Below are 21,088 nucleotides of genomic sequence, written 5' to 3'. Positions count from 1 at the left end.
TGAATACGCTGGAGTGAACTGTGGTAGCTGGTGGGAAACGTTCATGACAGCGATTACTTAAATTTTGTGTAAAGTGACGGATGATGACCACATACGTAAATGTAAAATAATGTTTGAAGTTTGCCCCCCCCCAACCCAAGTTCGTTTGGTTTCAGGACAGAGAAACAATTGTAGTGGATGGGGTGAGCGCTGCCGCAACAAGCCACGGATTTCTCGCTGCATTTTTTGGGCATAAATGGTTTTTAAAAAATGGCTCATACCGTACTTTGGGGGAAAATTTTAGTGGATTTGAAACGGTGACGTTTCATACCACGGTAAATCTTGAAACCGGCACATGCCTACTGGTTAGTAAAAAAACACACAGGAAAATACTGTATTCACAGTAAGGGCTTTATTGGAGCCAGACAGAAAATAGAAAGAGCAGCAGCTGTATGATTTACAGACTACATAGTTTGTCATTAGGTCATTCAGTTTGACACACAGCACTGCAAGCTGAAGGTCCTGAGATGGGTTGAACACAGTCCACTAGCCCAAACGCGCTCAAAAGGGAGTGTGCATCATGATCCCAAGTGCGACTCAAGTGTTGAAGTAAACAAAACTACTCATTTAATAATACGAGGCCAAAAGAAAAATGTGCTATGGTTAGATGTCCAATTTGTTTAAATTGGGAGGACCAACTATGACTGCTCAGTTTTTATTACAATCAACGGTGCTGGACGTCCAATCCATTTTGACCGGGGGGCTGGCAGCGATTATATGTCTAGTGCCGTCAATAGCGATGAAAAAGTTAACAAAAGCAGAGTAGCAGATAACATTGTTAATTTGAGATTAGAAATCTGGTACAATCTGAACCCATTTTGTCCCCAGGAAAAGTAGGCGCGTTTGCAACCTACATTATAGCAGGTCGCCCTGAGGCGACAGTGTATGACAAATAATAGGGGCCAACCATATATCTCATCTCGGGTTGGTTGTTTTTCCCCTCAGAGTTTTCTTGTCTATCAAATTAGAGGCACAAAGTGGCCCAAATAGGTTTTGATTATATTTTTCCACATATCACACCTTCCAGGCATGTTTTATCAAATGTGACAAAAGTGTTGAAATCGCAAATTCCCCTTTTAAGTACTTGAAGAAAACTGAATTGTATTCAATTTGTTCTAGTTAATTCTGCATAGTCACAAAACAATGCGGCTCATTGGCCCACATTACCGTTGGTGAGCTGAATTATTACCATTGAAAGATATTGATTATTGAAGAATATTTGCTTTCAATTTCACACAGGATAAAGTTATTCAACTTTTGTAATGGATCAAAAGGCGAAAGGTAATTCAATGTTTGTTTTCTACCCTCAACAAAACAACATTCTTCAAGTAGCTCATTAGGTGACGTCTTCCCTCCTACTGAAATCAAGCAACAGTTGTGGTTGCAAACTGCCGACAACCCGGTTGGAACGCGAGTTGACGCTACATCATCTGAACATAAGTCCATCAAGATGCACGCCGTCGCTGTCGTCTTCCGCGCCGGCAATTACCGACGGAGTCGTCTACACAGTCCTTAACGGCGCCGCGGGGCTAGCTGATAATTCTGCTAATGGACTGCAAGGAAGGGAACTCGTCATTCTCTCTCATGTGCAGCGTCTTGTGGGAGTTGAAATCCTTGGGGGCGAGCACCTGTCTGCACGTGGGGCACACTTGGCAGTCCAGCTCAGCGGCATTTGCGTTGGCCTGTGTGCTGGCCGCCTGCCATGCGTTTTTCTTGTTCTTGTTTTTCTTTCCTCCTCCCGTTCCCGACTGCTTCTCCTTAGCCTTGCAGTCGCCGTGCGCAGTCAGGAGCTCCTGCTGCTTGACGGTGTCGGGCAGCAGCACCAGCAGCTCGTTGAAGATGCGGTTGAAGTCCTCGCCCAGCAAGTCCTTACAGCTGCTGTGATACTGGGCAGCGGAGAGAACACCCTGGAAGAACGTGTAAATTGTCAGTGGATTCACTAGCATAAAAATCCATTTGGAAAAACTGCTATGGTGAATTTATAACTGAATTACAGCAGCATTAGCTCCAAAATTACAGGAAATATCATTTCCAGACTAATGGTAGTCCCTGGGTTACGAACAACTTCCAATCCTACACTGGCGACGTAACCCCAATTTCCACGTAAATCGGAATCAACCTCTTACATACCCCTAAATCTCAAAATAGCTATCCAAAAAGGCCAAAAGTATTGTATTTTGCTGGATGATGGAGGATACACTGCCCTCTGGTGGCAGCGTTGGATCTGGCTTGACTGTCGCCTTGTATGACTGAGAGGCAGACTTTCAGAGACAAAGGACAGCTGTGTTCAGGTTTGGCCTACACAAGGCTGTAAGTTGTTTCAGCTAATATAGGTGTATGCATTTGTAATTAAGTTTACAGCTAGTTTGTGGAGTTACATATGAGCGAGTTGCTATGAGAATATAAATATGTTAGCATTCAAGCTAGTGGACTTTTCTGAGGCAAATTAAGCTAATTTAATCTACCTAATTTACATATTCCTCAGACTAGATGGACGTTTGAACACCAATTGTTTTGTGTCAAGTGTTTTATTGATAAAATGCTTGTTGTTTTGAACATAAGTGTGCATTACAGGGGTTGGACAAATTAATGGCAACACCTTAAAAAAATCAACAAAAACTAACGTAATATGGTGTAGGTCCGCCTTTTGCGGCAGTTACAGCCTCAATTCTCCAAGGTATTGATTCATACAACTAGAATACCATCTACCACTTTTAGAGACGGTGGTGGAAATCGACGTCTTAATTGAATCTCTTAAACTGACCATAAATGCTCAATAATGTTGCGGTCACGAGATGCTCACCTTCATTAGAATGGTCCCATGCAGTTCTTTAACAATTATGTTCAATGATTACATGCCAAAATGTTAGGCGTTTCCATTATTTTGTCCAAACCCTGTATGTGTGTTAGAGCTTTACAAATTGTCAAAAATGAAGGAACTAAAAAGCTTCAAAAAGGACAACTGCCTTGTTTGCTATTTGTAAAGCTGAACAACTTCCCGTTTAGTGAGGACAGAACATGTCATATTAATAAAGGGAAAAAATAACACTGTGAGGTACAATAAGGTACTGTTTATGCGACTTTAACAAAAAACTGGAGCTAAAATGGCGGCCGAGACTCCGGCATCGTCAAGTCGAAGTCGAGTACGTCGTAACCTGGGGACTACCTATATTAGAACCTGACTATAAGCCGAACTACCCAAATTTCACAAAATTTAAGAATATTTATTTTCTGCCACCCTCTCAGTTAAAATGGATTGGACGACTACTAGTGATAACTCATTTAAAGAGTTTTAATTTAAAGAGCCACATGATTGGACATCTCTCACCGTCAATGGCAGCGAATGAGTTAATTCTGCTATGAAACAGACGCAGATTTATTCTGACATTGTTTTCCGTTAAGTCGACAAAGGCAATTGTGATAAATGGGGAACAAAGTAAACCCTTACCATTAACACGTATGAGAAAGGACTGGGTTTACTGCATGGAGCCAAAATCAGTTCACATCAATTAAGCCTGTCGCGATAACAAATTTTAGTGTGCGATAATTTATCTCATAAATTATTGCGATATGCGATATTATTGCAGCCCCACAATTTTTTATTTATTTTTTTTTAAACCAATTTACAAAAACACAGTGAGAATAGAGTATATATTAATAGATCAGGTACACCCATTTAATCGCGATAAATATTTACTCTTAAATTCAAAAATACTTTTTAACAAATCACAACTAAAAACAAGAGGCCATGCCTCTTAAAGAGCATACGACACGAGAAAAAAAGTCTTAAATGGCATTAATATGTGAATTAGAATCATATTTTGAGACGATTCGACTATATACAACAATTTAGCAAAGCACAGATGACGAGAAATTAGTCTTTTAATCTGCCGGTTAGCCACGCCTACCATTATAGGGCTTTAGCGTCCCCAACAGGTGGATGACGTCAGCGGTAGACTGGGCTCATCGGTTTTACTATTCAGCCCATTTAGGGAGAATTATTCAGAACGAGGAAAACGCGACGAAGAGAGCCGCAAAATGTCATTGTTTCAGTCTCTCTACTCCAATATTTTTACAGGATATTCTTTTTATCCAAGTATTTTCCCCAATTGCTAAATAAATAGCATGGTCATGACAAATAACAGTCTTGTGCTGAATGGAATATGAAATAATAAAAATGCATTTATTCAGGACATGGCAAAATTACTCCATAATGGTCAAAACTGTCGACTTCACCTTTACTGTCGCACCTCCCGAACGATATTTTATGACACCTAAATCAGACATATGTCATTTCCCTTCCCCGGCTTCGGAGAATGTAAACAAACCAGAAGGCGTGACAGCTAGCCGACATGCTAACCCAAACCGAGTGATGTTTCAAAGTCTTCGAAGCGGAAAATCACACATAACTAGCTTGGATTATTTGACATGACGACCCGGTTGTCGATTGTCTTTGCAGATCAGCAAACCGCCCGGCGGAGAGCAATTTACAGTTCGTTCCCCGAAGGAGGGTTGCTGTAGTTGATGTGCAGCTAACGTGCTGCTGCTAATGAGCATTAGGAGAGCTTTTTACATGCCTATCAATGATCAAACGTAAGTAGTCCTTTATTTAAAGGAAGTTTGTAGTGTTTACTTTGTAATCGCTGTATTCATATTTGACATAATACAAAACAAGATGTCTACTCACTTCCTCGTAAGTCCAATGTTCCCACGGTAAATATCCACGGTGAATGGGAACCTTTTGCAACTCCAAAAAGGCGCATACGCCTCTCCCTCATACAGAATGATTTTTCTGCAGCCGTTTGGCTGGCGTGATGCGAAAAATAAACGTATTCATCCGCAAAATCAGCTAAATCCTTCGTCCTCATACACAACAGTACACTGTAGCGTGAAGAGGACGTCTTCTACCGTACACGTCACAGCGCCCTCCTCCTCAATGCAAGACCGAAGCCGGAAGTCACTCATTTTCATGGCGCGGGATTCAAAAAACTAAATAAAAATAGCGATCGCTTCCACACACATCCAAGCGGTCCATATCATTCAGGGGCATAAAATACCGCGTGTATTATGAAATAACCATGCTTTTTCGTGTCACATGCACTTGGGGTGGCGTGGCTCAGTGGTAGATTAGTCATCCCCCAACCCAGAGGTTGTGGGTTCGATTCTTCGCCCTGATGAACTCGCCTAAGTATCCTTGAGCAAGATACTGAACCCCATGTTGCTCCTGGTGCTGCGTCACCAGTAGGTGAATGGTGCGATAGTGTAAAGCGCTTTCAGCACCTTGAAAGGTGGAAAAGCGCTATATAAGTGTAACAACTTTTAAGTAAAAGACAACAATATTAATACCGCACAGAAACACAAAATAAATAAAATGTGTTTTTCAAGAAAAAAAAGATTAAATTATACTTAATAACTTAAGCATTTGGGCATATGAAAACTTTCCCTCTCATAGCTTCTGCTATGGTGTTCCATAGGGATGCAACGATACAGTTAAGTCACCGTTCGGTACGATTTTTGATACAGGGGACATGATTTTCAATCCGATTCAATACATTTAATGCTCTGAAAAAAAAAAAAAAACAATGTATTTTTTATTTCTTTTTTTTTTTTTTTTTTGATAATGAGCAAAAACTAAATTGCCATCATATAAACATGCATTTTAGTGCATTTATGTGCTTACTTCTTACTGATCTGAAGAAATTTTGTACATAAGTGCTGAAAACAATCTTTACTGTTTGTAAAGCAGACACGTTTGTGAGGCGACACTGACACTGTTGATTGCTATAGCTCTCTTAGTAGCTAGGTTTACTCCATGAGCAAGACATCCTATTTGTGGTCCGAATCCATCTGTGTCACGTACTGAATTAACAATATTTGCGGCATTATCTACAGTCACTGGTATGGATTGATTTGGCCTTCTTAACTTCCATTTAGTCATGGTGGTTTATAATTCATCGATGTATTATATGACTACGCGTCCCATAATCACTCTGGGCACGGGACATAGCACATCTAGTTTGCTATTTCATGATATCTATAGTGTGTGCGCGCATAAAAAAGTTAGGAAACGCCACATTCACGTCTGCTCATTACTGCACAACACCAGCATATGACAATCGACTTTCATAAACAGGATGAGTTTGAAGCACAGCGCTCTTTATTTGCCACTCAGTGTTCATCATGTCAGCTGTCTGTTGTCAAAGCGAGGTTGTTCGTAGCAGCCAAGTCAGTAACAATGTTCTGGCGGACTTCGTTGTAAATATCCGGTTTTGTGCAGAAAAATAGCCGCCCGGCGTGAAAGGCCACCCCTGATGGGAGCGCCCACACGTCAACAACACCGGCACAGCGGAGATGGTCCGCAGTCAATACGGAGCACTGACGCGGTCGGTATACGTTGAACAATTGGATATAATGGGAACGATTGGCTCCGGCGCTATTTTTTGCCAGTCAGAACACCGGACCTGGAACGAAGATGCATTTTGCGTAGTTGGTAACAAGGAATCCGAACTTTTAACAGCACGTGCGCGAGGCGATAAATCGCAGCGGAAAAATTACCGCCTTTATTTTTATTTATCATGCAATAAATGGAATTATTGCATATTTAGACAGGCTTAACATCAATCAATCACTGGAAAAAATGAACTCTTTTGAAGTTTAACAATAATATATGGCGGAAAACACAGACAAGACTGAAAAAACAGTTTCTGCTCTTGCACTCCTCTTTAAAAGAAACTGCTGTATTTTAAGCCAAAATAACTGTTGTGTTTGATAGAACAATATGTCCGTATACGACCATAGCAGATTCATGGCGCATTAAGCCCCCGAACTATTTTTAATTTGTCCGTTTTACCCTGAAAACCCCCGTTTACAGACGTCGCGCAACCGCTAATGTTTCAACTCAGCCATAAAATGAAGATAATATTTATTATTCAAAATGACTGTCGTGTTTAGCTTAGAATCATGAATTGATGTCTCATATTTCGTTAAAAAAACAAAACAAAAAAAAAACGACTTTGAAAAATTACATATTTCAAACTTTTAAACAAATTATGTCACAATGAAAAAAATGCCGTCTGTAAAAAAATCACGGATATCTACCTCATAAATATCGCTTAATTTTTTTTTTGTTACTGTCGCATTTTCTCTGATATGTTAGATGATAAATAATCGATCCAAACTAAGAAAATTGAGGAAAAAAAACAAAAACTAAACATTTGTAACGGTAAATATATGAAAAAAAAAATCTCGACCACTCCTCGATGTCTGCGATTTCAGCATTGCGACCCTTGTTATATCACCATGTTTCACCCATAAAATCCCCCCAAAATCCAGCTGTGGCCATTCACAGCTGTGTCTTGACACTCGGTGATACATGCTACATGGAGTTTTTTGGATCGAAACAAGGTAAGTATGCAATAATATCTCGTTAAAGTCATGGCGTCTTTAATTCTGCTCTCGCGTGCTCTCACCTCCCGATAGGGTTTTGCTGTTAAAAAAATGAGAAAAAAAAATGCCCTCTTGTTCAAAAAATTTCTTCCCCCAGAAAGTTGAGATTTTAAGCTTTCCAATGATGTATCACACATGCATATCGGACAATTTTGAAAGTTGGACAAATTGGGGGTCTCAGAGCAGAACTTCAAGTCACCTGAGTGTTTTCCGCCATATACAAATATATAAAAAGAGGTAAAAGGAATTGCATCATTTTACTGCTCGCAATGAGGTGCCAGTTTTGTGGGCCTACTTGACTTATTTTACTGGAAAATTTATGGCCACTTCCAAATTATTTGGCCAACAAAAACTTTGAAAGTAGTGAATATCGTTATAAAGACATTCGTGCATTTTAAATACCTGTCTAAATTGTGCAGAGTAGTTCTTGAACTGATTGAACTTGGACTCGTCATCATGGAGGTACTTCCTAATGGACTGAATTAGTTCTAGGTTCCTTTGATTGAAGTCCTCTGGAACCAGGTAACCGCAGTCTGACGTTTTAGGAAGGCTGTATTCAAGGGAGGGACCATATTGTAAAGCAAACAAAAACAAAGAGTTCTAAAAGCAGTGCTGTGCGATATGAGAAAAAAAATGTATAAAATCAAAATATGAGCCACTTCACATTCAAAATATGAATATGCCACAATATAACACATTTTTCATTATCTGGTGAAAAATTGCACAATTATGATAGCTTCTCCCCCAGTCAGTTCATTTTTTAAATGACAAACTGACCAGCCACAAATTTAAAATGCATCAAGTAGTGCTGCAACCTAAAACTATCCATTGTCACAGAAGCAGCAAAGTAGCGTACATATGTTTGTTCAAATGTTAAGATATCTACCGTATTTTTTGGACTATATATTGCATCGGCGAATAAGTCGCACCTGCCAAAAAATGCGCAATGAGGAGAAAAAAAAAAAATTACAAGTTGCACCAGAGTGTAAGTCACATTTTGGGGGGAAATTTGATAAAATCCAATACCAACAACAGACATGTCATCGTGAAAGGAAATTTAAAATAAAAATAGAATAGAGAACAACAGGCTGAAGCGTACAGTATGCTAACGCTGTGGACAACAGGCTGAATAATTGTACGGTATGCTAACGCTGTGGTTTAGTGTGAAAATAACACGTGAAATGATACAATAATGTGTTAATAACTTCACATATAAGTCCCACCCCTGGGCGAACTATGGGGGAAAAAAACTGCAACTTATAGTCCAAAAATTACGGTAATTACCAATACCTGGGACTTTTAAGACTGCTGTATACCTAGTTAGCATACTTCATAAATAATATTGATTTTGAAATGAATCGTGTTTTCTGTGTGGATTATATGTATTGCCATTTGTGTCGCATGAATTAATCACGTACAGTTGCCAGGAGAAGCCAATTTGCCAGCCAGGGAAATTTTGAGGCTGTTTGGCAGTACTACTGTGGCATATGGAATCCCATCAATTTAGCACGTCAGTACAAATTAGGCGCCATCTGCTGGCCAAAATGTGCTTTGTAACAACAGGTCTATTTATGGCAATGACAATAGACATAAAATGTCACTGGAAGGTTTTATATCACTTTGGCAATGCATATCGCACAGCACTAGCTAAAAGAATAGGATGGACTCACAGGTTTACTGCCAGAGGAGGGGTCTCCACCACATTACTGTTGAGGGGGATACCTGTAAACCCTGGTGGGGGCTTAGTGGCTGAGAGCCCTAGGCCAGGTGGAGGCGGAGGCATAGGGGACGATGGAGCTGCAGTTGACGACTTTATTGGGAAGGAGGACTTGAACCCTGCACAATACATCATTAGTCGTTACTAAAGATACTGCAACCAAACCATTCAACTCACCAAATGTTTGCTCATGTGTGCTTCAGTTAAATACAAAGCATTGATTTTGTACTGCTATATATGTTAAGTGCCTAAAAAAAGCCACAAAAGCAAAAAATAAATCCATTTGATATAACAGAGGGTTTGAGGATTTTCAATTCATTCCCGTGTTGATGAAGGCATCATTTCTGTATAGAAAAATACTACCAACTAGGGATTACTTTTCAAGAATTTTGTGCATGATCACTATTATTCATCTAGGTCCAATTATACATTTTAAAGTAAGTCCCAAAGGAATGAGCTTGGATGATTTGATTCTGATAAAATACACAAGAGCACACTTTGCACAGCTAAACTGCTGCTAAAGGGAAAAGTGAAACACTTCATAAAATCAGACAGCATGCATATTATACCTGGAGGAGGCTTCTTGGTCTTAAGGGCCGGGAAATCCTCTTCTGGTTCTGCAAGAGCATCTGTGTTGGCCTGTAGCGGTGCTGTAACTGCCTCTTTACCAACGACCGTTTTCTCATTAAAGCCATTGATCAATCGGCTCGGTGCCGTTACCGGCGCTGAACTCGAGGATTTATTCCTCGTTTTTTCAGGGACGTTCTCCTTTTGAGCCGCCGTTTCCACCGAAAGAGTCTTTGCAAAGGCGGGCGTCCCCGAAGTTGAGTTCGAAGGAGCAGTCGCGTTCTTTTGTTTTTTCTTTTTGCTGGCTTTAGTTGTTGTTAGACTAGCGCTGGGGGACAGAGTTGAAGGTTTGCTGGTCGCTGTCGAGGTTTTGCTATCGCTTCCTTTTACTGTGAGTAGAGATGAAATGTCGAGCATCGTGGGTACCGAGCGGAACTCCTGCTGCGTCATTCCGCCGCTCTCGTCGTCAGAGGAGGAAATAGGCAAGCGTGCGGGAGCCTCTTTTCCGCTCTCCCCGACTTTCTTTTTTCTCCTTGACGATGAGGAAGTTGAGGACGTCAGAATTTGGGGGCTGGAGAATTCTGCAGAGAGTGGAGGAGGGGGTCTGACGGAAGGAGGGGGCTGAGCCTTAGACTGAGCTGGAGCAGTGTGAGTGGACCATGCCGAGTTCTTGCCCGTTGCAGATTTGACGGGATGGATTTTGGACACGAGAGCGGGAAAATCCTCTTCTTGAAAAGACGACGACTTCTTCGGTTGAGCAGGGTAAGACGGTGTCATAGGGGCTGTGACTTTGACTACTGAAAGACTGGGGAAGTCATCTTCCTGCAGGGATCTAGGAGCCGGGGGAACCACCGGTGGACAGGACTTCATGCTGAAAATACCACATTAAAAATATTTGACCTGATTTCAGCTTGTGAGGGTTAATTTTGTGTTGTGTTGAGTTATATTACATGGCAGGTGGTGCAGCAGCTCCCAATACTGGAAAGTCATCATCCTCTGTTGGATTTAAACTCCTCATTGTCCTTACTGCAAAAAAGTGAAGACAAAAGCATTACATCGGCTGCTGCTGATGGTGTTGATCAGTACAACTAATGGTCAATAACATTCATGTACCAGCTGCCTCCTGGTGGCTAAAGCACTCACCAGAATGCTCAACTCCCATTAAATTATGATGCACTGTTTAACGTTGCAGTCAGCTAAACTATGTTGTATTTGAGCGCTTTGTTTTTAAAGTACAATTCAGTAGCGATATTTTTGTTATGAACTTGCGGTTGGCTGCTGTTCACTGTAAATTTCGAGTGTGGGAAAAATTTTAATGCTGCACAACTGCCAGCGGATGGCAACTTTCGAAAAAAAAAATAAAAAAATAAAAAAAAGGCAGAATCTTGATCGTACACTTTTTTTTTTTTATTGAGGATGAGATCATTTGAGATTTTCGTTGTTGTGCTTTTTCCCCAAAACAGATTTTTAGCAGTTAGCTAGCAATCATTTTGACCAAGTCAAAATGGATTGGACGTCTTGTGCTGTTCTTTGGCAGCCTATAAGCGCCCTAGGAAGGTTTTTTTTTTTTTTTTTTTTTTTTACCTTTTCTCTCGTTCTTATTGTCTCGTTAAAAAGTGGGGTGTGTGTGTGCGGCTGGACGGAAAAATTTGTGTTTCAAATTTTCAGTAAAAAGATCTTAGATTTTTATTTTGTTCGATTGTTTTTACCTGGGGGTTTAGTTGTTGGTTTGATTGGTCCTGTTCTGGGACTTTGCTCTTCCGATTCAGTTCTGTCAGTCCTCTCTTCCCTATAGTGTTTAGGAGCGCTCCTCTCCAGCGCTGCCATTCGGTCCTCTTGTCGACGCATCACCATCGAGGCCCGCATAGCTGCTGCTACCTCTCTGTCCTCATCCTCACTGCACAAACAAACATGTGGGAAAAATATAAACCAACAAACGAATGGATTTCATCACACGTTATGCTTAGTCAAGGCTTACCGAGAGTAGCGCCAGCTCTTCTGCCCCATCTGGAGTCTTCCTCTTCCCCCTCGTTGGTGACGAGCTTCTTCATAATCTTCACCAGTCACCGTGCCTAATGGAAAACAAACACTCCCGTTTTGACTTTGTACATTATCGTAGTGATTTGCAATATGGACAAAATCTCCTATCATGATCTTCCTATCACAACAACTATGACAGCTTTTCCCCCACCCACTATATTTTTGAATTGACCTCCTACAGATGTTAAATGATCAAGCAGTGCTGCAACCTAAAACTATCAGTGTAATGTGTTGCTATTTTCAATTGTCGTGCATGCATTACTCACATTCGGTTGGCATGGCTAGTCAATTTGCTAAATATTGAATGGTGTTACGCACATCTCTAGACAGATTGATGGGTGTACCATGGAATCCCAAAATGTAGAAAATCAGCACAAATTGGGGGCCATCTAGTGGCCAATATGTGCATTGCAAGAACAGGGCTATTAATGGCAATGACCACAGACATGTAAAATGTCAATAGCAAGTTTCACATCGTCATATCGTACTTCACTACACGGTAGAGCAGGGTGGTAAACCGAAAATTTACCGGCACCGAAATTCTTCACGATGACCGACGTAATTTTGACCATGACGGGTAAATTCGGTAATTTAATAAAACAAGAAAATATAGTCTTTTCATCCTGCTTTGACTCTGTGTTGTTCGGCAATGTTCATTCCCCTTTAAATAAGCAGAAAGTGTGCTTACGTATGGAGTCACGTGGTTATCAGGAAGCCAAACAAACAAGAGCCCTGTGGCTAACGCTAACGTTACAAGCAAACGTGATGGAGTGTGGCTTAAGGGAGGTTCGCCTAACTTTCACCCGACATTAAATAGACTCTTGGCGGCATCCAGACAGGCTTTCACCCGCTGTCCTCCCTTGTTCTCACGATTTCCAAAGAGGATGCTTTCTACTAGTAGCCAAGCCACAGGCTAACGCTACAAATAAACGTGATGTAGTCGGATAGATGCTCTAACCTTGGCGAAACAGCTGAACTTAATGAGTGGATTGGGCACGGACTGCATCTAGCAATTAGTATGTCACGTTATTGTGTATCTCTGTCTATGTGTGATTTCTGATGGCTGTTGTGATAGTAAAGCATTCAGCATAAAGTACAATCCAACAGTGAAAATTTTAATGTGACTGTTTAATGGCCCCAGCTATTTTTCTGTATGTACTTAATTCTGTGTCATGAGATCAATGCAGCTTTAATGTGTGTGTGTGTGTGTGTGTGTGTGTGTGTGTGTGTGTCTGTGTGTCTGTGTGGGGGTTCATGTGTGCTTGCATGTATTAAAAAAACGCACTGGGGGAAAAAAAAACAAACCTTGAAGTAAACACTTGTGTTAAGTAAATATGTCACACCAGCCATTAACAATAAGTTGTCTTTTTGAAGTGTACTGTTCAAGCTGTAAGTCATTTGTATTACAATGACGTTTGCACAGGCATATTGATTTTGACAATGCACATTGTTCAAGCCATACAAGCTGTTATAAATGTTCATACTTGAATTCTTATTGTTTACAATAAATTTTTGTATACTTAATGTTTGGACTGCATGTACGATTGTTAAACATATTAAATTAAAAGCTGGTATATAAATCAACAAGAAACGGTTAATCTGTATTTCATGCATTGATTCAGATTTTCAAATTATATAACAGTCCGCTTGGGCGAATTTATCATCATTTATCGTTATCCAGGTAAATCTGCTCCATTTACCGCGATACGTGCTTAAGGCCATATCGCCCAGCCCTACTACACGGTCAATAGATTTGTATCATCATAATAATGCTGAATCATGCCTTCATTTCTTCTCTGTTGTCTTGGCGCCAAGCTGAACTGCAGGTCTATGTGTCGGTTTTGTCGTGCCTCCGCTCGGCTCTTGCTGTGCGCCGAAGCTTTGTGTGCCTTGTAGTCGATCTCGGTGCGGAATGCATGAGTGAACTGCTCGGTGGCGCAGAGGCCCTCCTCGCACAAATAGTGGCTTTCTCGGAAGTGCTCACTCAAGTACTGATAATCACTGTTGACACAACAGTCTTCAGGATTTCAGTCATAAAACAAACAATTGATGAAAAATTTGAGAACATCAAGCGCAGGTGGGTCATGTGCTCACACCTGTAGTATTCCTGGGAGCCGTCGGCATCGCAGAAGTGACAGAAGTAGTGATCCTTTCTCAAGTGTTTGAGCAGCTCATCGTTGTCTAGGTAGCGGTCATCGCAGAATTTGCAGAGCGGGTGTCCTCTGTGACTCGTGTCGTCTGGGTCTCCGTGTGCTCGGTGGCGTGCAAGTTCTTTGCGGTTGTACCACTTCCGCTCGTGGGAGAAAATCTGATTAAGGAAAAAAGTTTAGGATTAGGAGCAAATTGTGCTTTCTACATTGGTGCTTTCTTGATTCACATTTAAATCAAGTCTTCAAACATATAGATTTTTGTGGTTTTATTTACAAGCATGTGCTTCTGTCATAGCATTACCGTAATTTCCCGAATATAAAGGGCACCCGTGTACCATGCGCGCCCCAACTTTACCTGTAAAATCTAGGGAAAATTCTTGTACCCGTGTATAAAGCTCACCCTAATTTTAGCACCAATAAATATGAATCTCGTGTCTCGAACTTTTATAAAGTAAGCGGTTGCAGCATTTTTTAATCCTTTTGTCAATTTTTTTTAATTGAATATTAATTTTCTGTAGTAAAATTGCTCACAGTATACGATAATAATTTTCACAAAGTAAGGAGTTGTAGCCAGTTTTAATAGAATTCACCCGCGGAACTAATGTTGGCAAGTTGTGTAGTTCCCGGGGGGAAGAGTTTAGTCAAGGGAACAGCCAGAAGTAAACAAATGTCCCGCGATTTGCGTGCAAGACGTACGTTGTTACTTTGTGAGTTTCAATGTAAATAAAGCAACGCGGCTTGGCTCAGTGGTTCGACACTCCTCCTCAGACTCCTGTCCTAGCTTGCCAAACAGTCAACATTTATATGAAACGGATCGCCGTATAGTTCTCTTCAAGACAACATCGCCATGTGCCGGCATGTTGCAACGATAAGGTAAGAAAAATGTACAGGTAAATAATAAACGAATAGTACTAAAAAACATTTTAACTTTATAAGATGTGTAAAATATCATGAAAACAATTATTACCACATGAAAGTTGATTATTATATCACTGTCATTTGGATTAGGGAATATTGTGCTGGTCCATGCTTACAATGGAAAATGAATCATGATGATTTTTTTATGTCTCCGTCCCTGTATCCGTGAATAACGCGCACCCATGATTTTACGAGTAAATTTTGGGGAAAAAAGTGTGCGTTATATTCGGGAAATTACGGTAGTCAGTCAACAGTACAAAATAAACAGCAAGATCCCTTCAACAAATATTGCGATTTCAAGCACTATTATGGATGCACTAAATGTGAATGTTTTATAAAAAATGTGACAAAAAGTATTCATGCGTAATAGTTGAGAAGTGAGAGACCTCCATTTATCTTGATGTTTTAATCAATCCCAATAGGCTTTAGTAGATTCTGTGTATTGTACTTGAGGCTTTTGTGAATAAGACATCTTTAAACCATCAAGTGTAAAACAAGATGTATAACTGTTGGTTTCTGTTTTATTTATTTTAAAGCAAGCACCTAACTTGCAATCAGCTAGCATGATTCACAATACCTTCAAGTGCTTTGTACAGAGCTTGCAACAAAAGAGCTCATGCTGCTTCCTCATGTGCTGCTCCAGCTCTACAAACCTGGAGAAAACCTTAGCTTCAGAACAGCAGGGACATTGTGACAACAGCAGATGTCTGGGGGACAAAAAAAAATCACAAATATGAATTAACCACCACTTTAAGTGCCATCTAATGAAGAGAAAGGACACCAAATAGGTCGTTGTAATTACAGTAGTATCAAAAAGGAACACAGCCGACCTGTACTGAGCATAGATCATCTCATCACCAAAATAGATGTCATGCGTCTTCTCACAGGGGAACTGATGATGTGGCAGAGAAGAAAAGGCCTGTGCGGACTTTACAAACACCACCTGAGAATAACATTACAATAGTAAGTAAGTACACTTCACATTTAATAGCCATGAGAAAGAAACAAGTGGAGGCCACCGTTTTTTAAGATGTCCATGAAAAGACTCCATCATACACTGTTTGCTTATGATGCGTTCACTTTCTTGAAGAAACTCTCCATTAAGTATTCATAATGATTGTCAGCAAAACAGTGCCCTCCATAATTATTGGCACCCCTGGTTAAGATGTGTTTTTTAGCTTCTAATATTTTTTTTTAAATTCAAATAATATGGGACCTTAATGGAAAAAAAGAGAAAAATCCAACCTTTAATACAAGTGCACTTATTCAGTGGGGAAAAAAATCCCACATAAAGAAATAATTATTTGACATCAAATAAAGTGTGTCACAATTATTAGCACCCCTGGTGTTAATACTTTGTACAACCTCCTTTTGCCAATAAAACAGCACCTAATCTTCTCCTATAATGTTTCACAAGCTCGATTTTGTGTCTGGTGAACCATTTCTGTGTAGATTTGGCCATTTGTTTAGGGTCACTGTCTTGCTGAAAGACCCAGTGACGACCCATCTTCAGCTTTCGGGCAGAGGGCAACAGATTTTGATTTAAAATACCCTGGTATTTCAAAGCATTTGTGATGCCATGCACCCTAACAAGGTTTCCAGGGCCTTTGGAAGCGAAACAGCCCCACAGCATCACTGACCCACCCCCATACTTCACAGTGGGTATGAGGTGCGTTTCAGCATCTTCTTTCAGCTCAATCTTGGTCTCGGTCACGGTCCCAGTTGGAGCCTGGGACCGTGTGTATTTTTGTGTGAGACCAAGATTGAGCTTTTTGGCAACAAACACTCTAAGTGGGTCTGGCGTGCCACGAAAGATGCGCATGCTGAAACGGACCTCATACCCACTGTGAAGTATGGGGGTGGGTCAGTGATGCTGTGGGGCTGTTTCGCTTCCAAAAGCCCTGGGAACCTTGTTAGGGTGCATGGCATCATGAATGCTTTGAAATACCAGGACATTTTAAATCAAAATCTATTGCCCTCTGCCAGAAAGCTGAAGATGGGTCGTCACTGGGTCTTTCAGCAAGACAATGACCCTAAACAAATGGCCAGATCTACACAGAAATGGTTCACCAGACACAAAATCGAGCTTGTGAAACCCTGTAGAAGATTAGGTGCCGTTTCGTTGGCAAAAGGGGTTTGTACAAAGTATCAACACTAGGGGTGCTAATAATTGTGACACACATTATTTGATGTCAAATAATTATTTCTTTATGTGGGATTTTTCCCCCACTGAATAAATGCACTTGTATTGAAGGTTGGATTTTTCTCTTTTTTCCATTAAAGTCCCATATTATTTGAATTTAAAAAATAATTATTAGAAGCTCAAAAACACATCTTAAACAGGGGTGCCAATAATTATGGAGGGCACTGTATATGTCCAGTTGAGTTTAACTGGGAGGGATGGCAGTGAATTATCACGTTTCAGTGCCATTGATCGGGACACAGTTAAAACACTAGTTTAACTCCATGGTACCTATTGTATCAAATTAGGCATATACAAGATAAAAGCCTTATTTATTTAATCATTTTTACCATAGATGCCTGTTGTCGCTAAATTTCATCACAGTAAATGTATGTATGTATTGTATTTTTATTTTATTGTGTATATTGTAATTAACTTTCCCAACTTAATTTAGCATGTACTGTATTTTTTGCACTATAAACCGCTGCTTCCCCCCCCCCTCATTTTGAATCCTGCGGCTTACAGTCCAGTGCGGCTTTTTGTTGATTTATTTGGGTTAATAGGTGATGCTTTATTTGACAGTAGTGTCATAAGACAGTCATAAAACCGTCAAAATTATGACATGACACTATCATGGGCATTACTGAATGCTTATGACAGATGTCGTTAAGTGTCATCCGACAAATTATGTTACTAACTCCATTTATGTCCAGCTCGGATCTTTTACATCCATTCAAAAGTGAGATAATTTGCCGGATGACGCTAAATGACATCCGTTATAAGCATTCATTAATGCTTTTGACAGTGTCATGTCATAATTATGATTGCCTTATGACAGTCTTATGGCACCACTGTCAAAGTGTAACCAAATAACATAACTAGCAATTAATGAAACAACTGGTACAGTAACTGAAAAATAAGCACACCACATGAATTATGAATTTATTTACATCTGTAGCGCTGCAATGCATGATAGGAGGCATGTTGGACGACATCAGTGTTGACACCAGGTGGCAGCAGAGGTTGGTTGTCTGCCCAAAGGGAGTAGTGATGGCCAAATGAAGCTTCTTGAAGCAATGAATCACTGTGTTTAATTTGGTCTTATGACAGTGTTACATACCTGTCAAGTTGTACGGTTTCGTCGTAATTTGTATGAGCACTGATTTTTAAATGTGTACGCCGTACGTTCAAAATCTGTACGTTTTTGGTGCAATACGTTTTTTTTTCTCCGTTCTGATTTTGTCACCGTTTCAGCAACGAGACAATGCACCGAATTAGTCTGTAGCCGTTTGCTTGCGAGAATTGCGTGTTGAGCTTACCATCTGCTTCTTCCGATCACTTGACTGCACTTGCACTTCCCTCACCATTTAGTGACTTGCAGTCGACAAAGTTGATACAAACGTGATAAAAATATGGATGAACCAGCTCGTAAGAAAAGAAAAACTGTTGCCATCTACCAGAATGGGAGACACAAACTGGTGAATACGCTAGATGGATAAAAGCATCTTCGAAAGGACCACATTATTCATTTTGCATGCCTTGTGGATTGAACAATAAAGTTTCGGCATCAGGATTCTATGATCTCAGAAAGCACTTCGAGACAAAAGGTCATAAAGATATAGTCTGCAGAATGAAAAGCTACAAGCCTATCAATGAACAATTTTTACCACAAAACAAAACCACGTATTCATCAGATGCTGTAACAAAAGAAGAGATTTTATTCTGCCAGTTTGTTGCCGAACCCAATTCATCTGCAACTATTGCTGACCACTTCTCAGAATTAGCAAAAGAAATGTTCCATGACTCAAAGATTGCATTGGTAAGTTAATTTTATTTGTTTTATTATTTTTTTATTTTTGTTTCATATTGCACGCTACATAAAACATTGTAAGATTAGTCACAGTTTTGTAATGGCATACGTCACTATTTGTAAGATTGCCAACTGCCTCGGGTTGACAGGTATGGTCTTATGATGCCGCTGTCAAATAAAGTGTTACCGGTTAATATCTTTTGGTGTAAACATCCCATAATACAGTGAGAACAGCTGCGTCCAGTGCGGCTTTTCTATGAACAAATGTTGTTTTCGTGTCAAATTTGGTGGGTGGCGGTTTACAGTCTGGTGCGCTTTATAGTCCGGAAATTACGGTACTTGAAAGCAAAAACTGAATAGACTTAAATCTTAATATTTTAAAACCCTGGCGTCAGTAGCAAGTGGAACCTAATTTCTATGTAAAACCTTACACGTGTGGTGTGTAGATTTACATCACCGTAAAGTGGAATTTAAACCAGTTTTGAAAACAAGCTCTGTAGTGAATGTAATAGCCATTTAGAATGGAATTGTCACATTGGGCTGACAAGCAGGCTTAAAGTCCATTAAGTTGACTGAATAGACGTAAAGGGACGAAGAAATTGACGTGTAGACAAATGGACGCCAGGTATACTCGTTTAGAGAGAAAGCACCACATATGTACATAATAAAGATACTCAAGCAGAGATTAGATTGTCACTGTCAGCCCCGCTAACAGAAAAGCAGCTAGTTTGGCTGGTTGCTGCCTTTACTACACCATACCACAAGTGGATTAGCTAGCAGACTAACAACATATTGTCGTTTCTACCTATGTAAGTGGTATGTTATTGTTCTGTCAGGCTGTTTTTTTTTATTTTTATTATCATAATTTTTTAAGCAAATGTTTTGAAATAGTCACTATCAGGATACCGCGGCCTAGCTAGCGTGGCCAAATGCCATCCTCGAGTCACCGTAGCTTCGGAATCCGTACCTTGTCGAGCTCCTCCCGGCAGACGGCGCAGTACTTCTGCTCGCATAGCACCCTCATTTTGGTGGAGCAGCGATAACACACCGGGTGGTCGCATTTTCCGAACGCGAAAATGTCGATCTCTTGGCAGCATAGAACGCAGTGCTTTTCAGTTTCCTTGACGTTCGTTGAATCCATAGCAAAGTAAAAATGGGGAAATGGCCCAATGGGTCCCCTTCCAAACGCTGCCCCTGTAGTGGTTACGTAATTATGAAGTCTACTGACGTGCCACGAAACTCTTCCGATATGATCTGTAGTTTAACTGGATGAGCAGTTAACAGCTCACCCTGGCGGTGCTCTTCATCACATATTTTGTGAGTCTGCGCACGCTAGTCCACGTGGGACGTCACATGCTGAGTGCACTTTCATCCGGGTTTCAGAAGTACGCTTTTATACACCTGTCAAAAATGTGACGTAACAGCTGTGAATTGAATCCAGTTTACGTCGATGAATCAAATGTCATACCAATTCTTAGGAAAAAATAAATAGCTGGAATTACAAAAAAAGAGAACATTTATATTAAATATAATTTCATGCGTATTTGGTATACAATTAAATCTGTACACCTTGATTACACTTTGATACACATGCTGTGAGAGTATACGACTAACTACTTTTTGTCAAGTGAGTTATTATTTTATATATACACTTTACTTTTTATAATTATATATATATATATATATATACACACATACATAATTAATTTTATCATTAAATCAACAGCGAACGTTCCCTATTATAGAGAAATGTTTCTGTTCGTAGTCAACCTATTTCGGTGACTAAAAGAGTTTTCAGTATGTGGTGGTGTAGGTCGACTTCAACATAAACTACAACTACTATACTAAACATTTATAAATCAATAAAAGTCAATATTTGTGGTGTTTTTTAGTTACTATCATATGGACTGGTAGAGTGCTGGCCAAAAGTATTGGCACCCTGCAATTCTGTCAGATAATGCTCAGTTTCTCCCAGAAAATGATGGCAATTACAAATGCTTTGGTACTATCTTCATTTATTTTGCCTGCAATGAAAAAACACACAAGAGAATTGAAAAAAATCATTATCATTATACACAAAACTCCAAAAAATCGGCCGGACAAAAGTATTGGCACCCTTTGAAAAATTATGTGATGCTTCTCTAATTTGTGTAATTAACAGCACCTGTTACTTACCTGTGGCACATAACAGGTGATGGCAATAACTAAATCACACTTGC

General features: G+C 40.1%; 1 protein-coding gene across 1 annotated transcript; it reads right to left on the bottom strand.

The window, feature by feature from the left end:
* Positions 1–369: 369 nt before the first annotated feature.
* znf598 (zinc finger protein 598) lies at positions 370–20,222 on the bottom strand. Its single transcript, XM_057817768.1, has 12 exons — positions 19,837–20,222; positions 15,708–15,820; positions 15,455–15,584; positions 13,906–14,117; positions 13,593–13,810; positions 11,748–11,841; positions 11,479–11,666; positions 10,720–10,795; positions 9,772–10,640; positions 9,156–9,321; positions 7,888–8,035; positions 370–1,946 (listed from the first exon to the last, which is right to left on the bottom strand). Exons 1-12 carry the CDS (start codon positions 20,008–20,010, stop codon positions 1,569–1,571), a joined length of 2,766 nt encoding a protein of 921 aa, XP_057673751.1. The 5' UTR covers positions 20,011–20,222; the 3' UTR covers positions 370–1,568.
* Between the last annotated feature and the right edge of the window lie 866 nt (positions 20,223–21,088).

The sequence above is a fragment of the Corythoichthys intestinalis genome, chromosome 16 (genome assembly GCF_030265065.1).
Source record: "Corythoichthys intestinalis isolate RoL2023-P3 chromosome 16, ASM3026506v1, whole genome shotgun sequence".
Classification (NCBI taxonomy): Eukaryota; Metazoa; Chordata; class Actinopteri; order Syngnathiformes; family Syngnathidae; genus Corythoichthys; species Corythoichthys intestinalis.
This window is presented reverse-complemented; position numbering and strand designations above follow the sequence as displayed.

Bases quoted from the DNA above. Each gene is read 5' to 3' on its own strand.
- znf598 (XM_057817768.1), bottom strand. From the start codon at position 20,010: ATGGATTCAACGAACGTCAAGGAAACTGAAAAGCACTGCGTTCTATGC. The intron at 15,585-15,707 runs GTCGGCTGTGTT...TTTGTCCCCCAG, and splicing joins ATGATCTATGCTCAGTACAG to ACATCTGCTGTTGTCACAAT. The intron at 14,118-15,454 runs GTATTGTGAATC...TTCCTTAATCAG, and splicing joins TCTGTACAAAGCACTTGAAG to ATTTTCTCCCACGAGCGGAA.